Raw genomic sequence first — 7,087 nt, 5'->3', positions numbered from 1 at the left:
AGAGTCCCGGCGGCCCCTGTCCGGCCCTACCGCTGCGAAACTGCCCCGCCGCGCCGGGAGAAGTCGACTTCTAGCCTACGACCCCCACTCCGCACACCGCCCCTCCGCCGCGCGACGGGCCCTTCAGCAGCCGGGCGCGGTTTCCCGGGAATGCGTTTCTTGCAGCACCGCGGGCCGCCCGGAACGGCCTGGAGGAGCACCTCCCGGCGGCCCCAGCGCGGAGCCCTGGGCCCGGCGGCGGCCGGGTGGCGGCCCCAGCGTGGCGGTGTCAAGTCGCGGCGCGAGCCCAGGAGCCTCACTCCGCGGTACCCTAGCCGCATCCCCGGAGCTCCCGGTGGGGCCCCTGGCTCTCCCCCCCGGTTCCGAAGGGCCCAGCTGCGTAGAGAGGAGCCGCGAACCGACTCGGGCGCCCAGGTGTCTCGGCTCCGCCCAGGTAGGTAGATTCCCTTCAGGTTTGACCCACGGTTCTCTGGGGCCCCGGGGCTCTTCCTTCGGCTGGAGGTGGAGGACCCCGCGCTCGGCGCCTCGTGTCCAGGCCTCTGTGGGCATCATATTGATTTTTACCTGTGGCTTCACAGTTCCCGAAAATAAACCCACAGCTGGACGCTTAGGCAATTGTTAAGCCGATGACCCTGCTTAATAATTCCCAAAGTAGTACAGGAGGTGGGTGTTCTCTGACGGTGAGCCCCTCGTCACGATCTGTTCCTTTGGGGTTTCAGTTGTAGTCCTCAGGCTACCTACCACCTGTTAAGTCACTGTAGGGAACGGTGGCTCTGATAAGGTTGGCCAGGCATGGGTAAGATAAGCCAGAGGGAACGTACTGGTAGTGCGTTTATACATCTGACACCCAGCGGAGGGCAGAGTGTCCAGGTGACTGCCCTGGGCCCCTTGGTGGGCCCGGAGGGCAGTGTCGCCACAGGGTGGTCCTGCCTTGGTGGGGTCTCCAGGTCTTGTGGGGTGTAGCTGCCTTTTGTGATGGCCTCCCCTGGGCAAAGCGCTGACAGGACCTCATTCACTGTTCCATTTACTCTTCATGCCAGTCTTGCCAGGCAGACATCCTATTCCCGCTAAGAAGTGAGAGGTTAAAGCTCAGAAAGTTTGAGTAACCTGTCCACAGTCTCCACTGGAAGGCGACGGCCATGAGGCGTCGGTTCCTGGCCTGCATCAGCCGACACCCTTAGCACCCGCGTTTGTGGCCGCCAGGCAGCGCTAGAGCAGCCCTGAGGGGGGTCACCTCCTGCACCTGTGCTCCACTGGCTGCGGCTGAGCCCGTGGTCTTGCCCTTCAGTGTGGAGGCAATGCCAAAGCTGGAAGGCTTCGAGTTCTGGAGCCGCACCCTGGGGGGGGCCCGCCACGTGGTGGCCCCCATGGTGGACCAAAGCGAGCTGGCCTGGAGGCTGCTGAGCCGCCGACACGGGGCCCATCTGTGCTACACACCCATGCTGCATGCCCAGGTTTTTGTCCGCGATGCCAACTACCGCAAGGAGAACCTGTACTGCGATGTGTGCCCCGAGGACCGGCCTCTCATTGTTCAGGTTAGCGGCCCAGCCTCCAACGCTGGCCGAGAACCTTTTCCTGGGCCTTTCCAGAAAAGGCTTCCCGGCTTTCCGAGATCAGAGGGGCAAGGGCAGGCTGGTTCTTGCAGAGGTTGACCTCTCCCCAGTAGCTGCCTCAGACTTGTGGCAAATGGATGGCTTGGGTGCCGTGGAAGATTTGCAGCCCCTCCCTCCCCCAACCTTGACATCACCCCAAGTGCCCCCTCTTTATCAGACAGACAGAACAGCTCTGCTCTTGGCAAAGTCAGTGATACCAGCTTTCTGCTACATCTGGGAGGACTGTGTGAATCTGTAGCTTGCCCTGCTGGTGGTATGGGGGTGCATCCTAGCTCGGTCATGTTGCTTTTTTTTTTGGCCACACTGTGTGGCATGTGGGGTCTTAGTTTCCCAACCAGAGATGTGAACTCATGTCCCATGCAGTGGAAGCATGGCGTCTTAACCACCGGACCACCAGGGAAGTCTCTAGCTTGGTCATATTGTAAACATCTAAGATAGGGTACCATCCTGCAGTCATCCGCTGGGGCCACACCCTCACTGGGTCACGTATGAAGCCCTGGGCAGCCTCGGTACCAGGGCCTGGCTGGGGCTTGTGGCAACTTTCATGTCTCTTCCAGTTCTGTGCCAATGACCCAGAGGTGTTTGTCCAGGCAGCTCTCTTGGCTCAGGACTACTGTGATGCCATTGACCTGAATTTGGGCTGCCCACAGATGATCGCCAAACGAGGTAAGAGTTCCTGTTCTGGGGTTCTGTGTTGAGTACTGGCTTTTGGCTAGGGCAAGGCTTGGAGTGCAGAGATGCCAGGTGTGTGGGTGAGCTGGCTGAGGGCCTGGCCCTTCCTCTGGCAGCTTTCTGATGTTGGGCCTTTCTTTGCTTCTCCCTCTGCAAGGCGGCCCTTGGTCACTGGGGGTAGGGGACGACATTCACCTGGCTGTCAGGGGCTTGTCACTTCCTCCATGCTCAGGAAGTTGTGGGGCTCCCTCTGGATAAACGTGTTTTGCTGAAGAGTTCCTCCTCCCTCGGGCATGCCTCGGGCACCAGTGGCCACTACCCTGGCACCTCAACCTTCCTCACTGGCCTGAGGAGTTCCTGGTTGCTTAGAGACCACGTGGGGTGGGCACTCAGCTCAGCACCCTTGAGCTCAGGCCGCCGAACTAAACGAACGTGGCCAGGCAGGTCGAGGCCAGCGTGGACGCAGTGGGAGGGTGCAGAGGCTGTGCCTGTTCTCTGCAGGTCACTATGGCGCCTTCCTGCAGGAGGAGTGGGACCTGCTCCAGAGAATGAGTGAGTTGGCCCTGTGCTGCCCTCAGGGACTTGGGGCCACATGGTGGTTGGGTGGCAAGCCCAAGACAGCCTAGCAGGGCTCAGGAGAGAACAGTAGCTGGCAGGGTCCTCCTGGCCTTGCTGTGCCCTCCCCCTTCCTGCTGTAGAGGGCGGCTGTGAAGTCGCCTGTCCCGTACCTGCTGCCCTCCTTCGAACCAAATAGACTGTACTGGAGGAAGGCATCCTTGCCTGGACCACCTCTTCCAGTGTGGTCCGAGGCACAACTCACAGCTCCCTGTTACCAGTACGGGACATCTGCGGAGCCTGTGTTCTTTTGGGGGCTTAGCCATGGGTCCCCACAGCCTGCTTGAAGGTGGCAGCACAGTTTTGTCAGGAGCCGACTCTGCCCTTCCCCAGTTCTGCTAGCCCACGAAAAGCTTTCTGTTCCTGTCACCTGCAAGATCCGCGTCTTCCCAGAGATTGACAAGACCGTGAGATATGCCCAGATGCTGGAAAAGGCTGGCTGCCAGGTGAGGACTGTGGGCTTCCAGGGCTCCATACTGCTTCCGAACCTCCAGAAACACCTCTTGAGGGCTTGCCCCTGGGATGGGCAGGAATCAGTGACCTTTAAGTGAGGCCTGATGCAGGCAGCGAAGTCCCATGCTTGCGTCCAAGAGGCCAGTATTGCCTAGGGGTAGTGCTGGGCCTAAATCACCTCCCCACCCACCCCCACCAGTCCTGGGGTCAGGCTGGTGCTTGCTCTTCCCTCACACCTTTAACCTTGGCAGCAGGAGTGTTGCCACTGCGGAGAAGACTGGCCCTTGAAAGGATAGAGGGACAGCTCTGACATGGGAGTCCTAGGCAGCACTCCCAGGGTGTCAACTGGCCCAAGTGTGGCCCAGAGGAGTGAGGGAAGCTGATGCCTGAAAAGCCAAAGGCAGAGGGTACCCTGGAGTGTTGGGGGCTGCAGCTGAAAGTGGAGCTGAACCAGGTGCTCCTGTGTGCTAGTTGCTGACTGTCCACGGGCGCACCAAGGAGCAGAAGGGGCCCCTGTCAGGCACCGCGTCCTGGGAGCACATCAAGGCTGTGCGGTGAGTGGACGCAGGGTGAGCCCAGGGCGGGGAGACGGCCCAGCCCCCAGGCCAGGCCCTCAGCCCTCGGCACGAGATGAGGGCGCAGGGCCTGAGGGTGAGCAGCACAGTGGGAGGATGGAGTTTGGGGCCTGGTACTGCCCCCCAGGGTTGGGGGAAGCAGCATCCTTCTGAGCATCTGCTCGTCCTGTTCCGACAGGAAGGCGGTGACTATACCTGTGTTCGCCAACGGGAACATCCAGTGCCTGCGGGACGTGGAACGCTGCATCCAGGACACGGGGGTGCAGGGGGTCATGAGTGCAGGTGAGGCTGTGCCCTCGCCTGCAGCTGGTCCACCGTCGGGTGCTGGAGGGGTCCATCCACACCGTGGCACCACTGGCCCAGCTGAAGAGCCTCAGGCTTCACGCGGTCACCACTGAAGGCCCCATCTGCCTGACTGGCCAGCACTCTCAGGCCAGTGGCCAGCCTTGCCTTGGGGATGGCCAGGCACAGGGGCCCCTGAGCCTTGCGTCACCTTCCCCTGCAGAGGGAAACCTGCACAACCCTGCCCTGTTCGAGGGCCGCAGCCCTGCTGTGTGGGAGCTGGCCGAGGAGTACCTGGACATTGTGCGGCAGCACCCCTGCCCCCTCTCGTACGTCCGGGCCCATCTCTTTAAGCTGTGGCACCACACGTGAGTCAACCCCCATGGCAGATGCTGTCTGATCTGAGCCTTGTCTGGGGCCTTCGTCGTTTTTGAGATGAGCTCTCCACAGACATTCACAAAACCCCTACCTGCCACCAAGTCAGATCTGGGAGGACCACAGTGACGTGCTGAGGTTGTGTGGGAGGAGGGGTTGTGCCCTTCTATGCCCAAGGCTCAGGGTCAGCAGTTGGGAGGTGGGGGCTGAGCCAGCTCTCTGATGGGGCGTCTGTATCAGGCTGCAGGTGCATCAGCAGCTTCGAGAGGAGCTCGCCAAAGTGAAGACCCTGGAGGGCATTGCTGCAGTGAGCCAGGAGCTAAAACTGCGGTGTCAGGTAGGTGCTGGGCCACCGTGTGGTGGGAGAGACTTGGTCTCGGGCCTTTTACTGAGGGCCCTCTGGGCTTTTCCAGGAGGATATATCCAGGCAGAAGGAGGGAGAGAAGCCTTCAGGAGGCTTGCCTTTCTTTCACTGGATCTGCCAGCCCTACTTCCGGCCAGGGTGAGCCTCCTGCACATGGGCTGACCTGGGTGGGAGGTGTTACACGGAGGGGATTCTTATGCCTGCTGCCCAGCCTTGGCAGGTGTGCTGGAGGCTCAGCTCCGTCCCTTGGTGACTAGGGGCCTCCTTCCTTGTCAGCCTGTGCTGTTTTATTTAAATCACTTTTTCCATGTGATGCTTCTCTTAGGTCCTCTGACCCTGAGTGGATTTGTCCTGGGATCAGCTAGACCCTCTCTAGCTTCCTCTGGACTTTCTGAAGTGAGGCTGGGCTGTCATCTGTAGCCACAGCCCTACCCAGGGTTCAGACACTGGCGTCCCAGCCTCCGTGCCAGCTGCTGGGGCCTCAGCAGAGTTGCACATACGTCCTCATTTAGTGACTGTGGCCAGTGGGCTGCCTCTCATGGGTGTCCCTCAGCTCTGCCCATCATCCCCGCTTTCAGGCCCAAGGAGGGGAGCAAGGAGAATGGGGGTGCCCGCAGCAAGCGGGCCCTGGAGGAGGAGGAGGGCACCACGGATGTCTTATCCAAGAACAAGCAGAAGAAGAAGCTAAGGAACCCCCACAAGACCTTTGACCCCTTGCTGAAGCGTAAGTGGCTCCCACCACTGGAGTCTAGGGAAAAGGCCAGCCCCTAACGGGTTCCCCAGGGTCGGGTGGCTCTGCTGCTTCCTAAGCTGTGGGCAGTACAGCAGGAAGGGCCCTGCAGCCCCCAAGGAGACTGGCAGGTTCCCCGAGGCCACAGCCAGCCAGCCATCCTGCCTGCCAGTCCCTCAGCTGTTGCCCTAGGGCAGCTAGAGAGGCAGGAGTAGCACTAGGGGCTGCTGTGCCCAGGAAGGACCTGCAGGTGGGAGGCGCACAGCACAGGGCGTGGAACCGTGGGTCTTGGGCGGGTGGGATGAGGTTTCCCAGCAGGACCATGTATGCTGTGTCCTCTGCCCGCCCCAAGAGAGCAGAGAGGCCTACCCAGGGCTACATGTGAGAGATGGCAGTGGTGGGTGGCCTCACCTAGTTCAAACAGCGTGTCCTTTTGCTCTTTTCTCAGCAAAATACGCAAAGTGTGATCAGTGTGGAAACCCAAAGGTGAGTCCGTCCGTCTTGGCTGTTAACACCTAAGGCAGGGCTCAGCCCCAGGAGGGATGGGGACCTGAATGGGCAGTCCTTTTTCTATCTGCTCGTGGCAGTCGGGCCACAGCCCATGGTAGGGGGGCTTCTTTCCGGTAAAGTAGCTCTGCCTGGCCTCAGGACAGTTCTTCCATGTTCCTGGCTACTCACTCAGGCTACAGGGTGGCTAAGGAATGGGTATTAGCCCCTGGCTCACAAGCTTTTCTGTGTCCAGGGCAACAGGTGTGTGTTTAACCTGTGCCGGGGCTGCTGCAAGAAGCGAGCTTTCAAAGAGACCGCTGACTGCCCAGGTGAGGAGCGCCTGCCGCCATCAGCACCACCCCATTCCCCAGTAGGCAGTGGAGCCTCAGCCTCCTGAGCCCCATTTCCCTCCTCCTGCCCCTCTGCCAGGTCACGGACTGCTTTTTAAAACCAAATTGGAGAGGTCTCTGGCCTGGAAGGGTGCCCAGCCGCGGCTGCAGGAACCACAGCAGGCCGGGCCTGGAGAACCAGGTGGCTTCCCTGAGGTTGTGGGCAGTGCCCTGGCCTAAAGGGCAGCTACAGCCCCATGTGCCACCCCCCAGGCCTGCTGCTGAAGCCTCAACCCACGTCCCAGTTAAGGAAACGCCTTTACTCAGGGAACCTCCTGCTACTTCACACGGAAGGACAAGCTGGTCTTCCCTTCGGCCCATGCTGGGGGCCCGGAGATGCTGCACCGAGGAGCAGGCTCCCAGGCTGGACCTGCCCATCCTCACAGCCCGCGTGTGTTCGAGATGAACAATAAACCATTTCAAAGATGGGACGTTCCCAGGCCTTTTGATCCCTGAGTATTATTGGGGCCAACAGGGACCAACCTTAGAACAGGGGAAGCGGGCAAGGCAGCACCTGCCTTCATCTTCTC

At 60.5% G+C, this 7,087-nt stretch overlaps 1 protein-coding gene across 4 annotated transcripts; it reads left to right on the top strand.

The window, feature by feature from the left end:
• Positions 1-217: 217 nt before the first annotated feature.
• On the top strand, positions 218-6,999 carry DUS1L (dihydrouridine synthase 1 like). 4 transcript variants are annotated; one of them, XM_086356699.1, is made up of 14 exons: positions 218-433; positions 1,289-1,535; positions 2,204-2,279; positions 2,787-2,837; positions 3,234-3,346; positions 3,825-3,907; positions 4,107-4,210; positions 4,434-4,578; positions 4,826-4,922; positions 4,999-5,087; positions 5,528-5,673; positions 6,128-6,165; positions 6,422-6,497; positions 6,598-6,999. In XM_086356699.1, the coding sequence occupies exons 2-14, from the start codon at positions 1,299-1,301 to the stop codon at positions 6,735-6,737; spliced, it is 1,395 nt and encodes a 464-aa protein (XP_086212825.1). In that variant the 5' UTR covers positions 218-433; positions 1,289-1,298; the 3' UTR covers positions 6,738-6,999. The 4 variants fall into 4 exon arrangements, with proteins under 4 accessions (XP_086212825.1, XP_086212823.1, XP_086212824.1 ...); XM_086356697.1 differs by having other exon boundaries at positions 2,171-2,279; XM_086356698.1 differs by having other exon boundaries at positions 1,041-1,535.
• Positions 7,000-7,087: the final 88 nt, after the last annotated feature.

This window comes from Bos grunniens, chromosome 19, assembly GCF_055505025.1.
Source record: "Bos grunniens cultivar Pamir isolate PY7600 chromosome 19, Bosgru_T2T1.0, whole genome shotgun sequence".
NCBI lineage: Eukaryota > Metazoa > Chordata > Mammalia > Artiodactyla > Bovidae > Bos > Bos grunniens.
The sequence above is the reverse complement of the archived record's forward strand: the minus strand, read 5'-3'. Positions and strand labels throughout refer to the sequence as shown.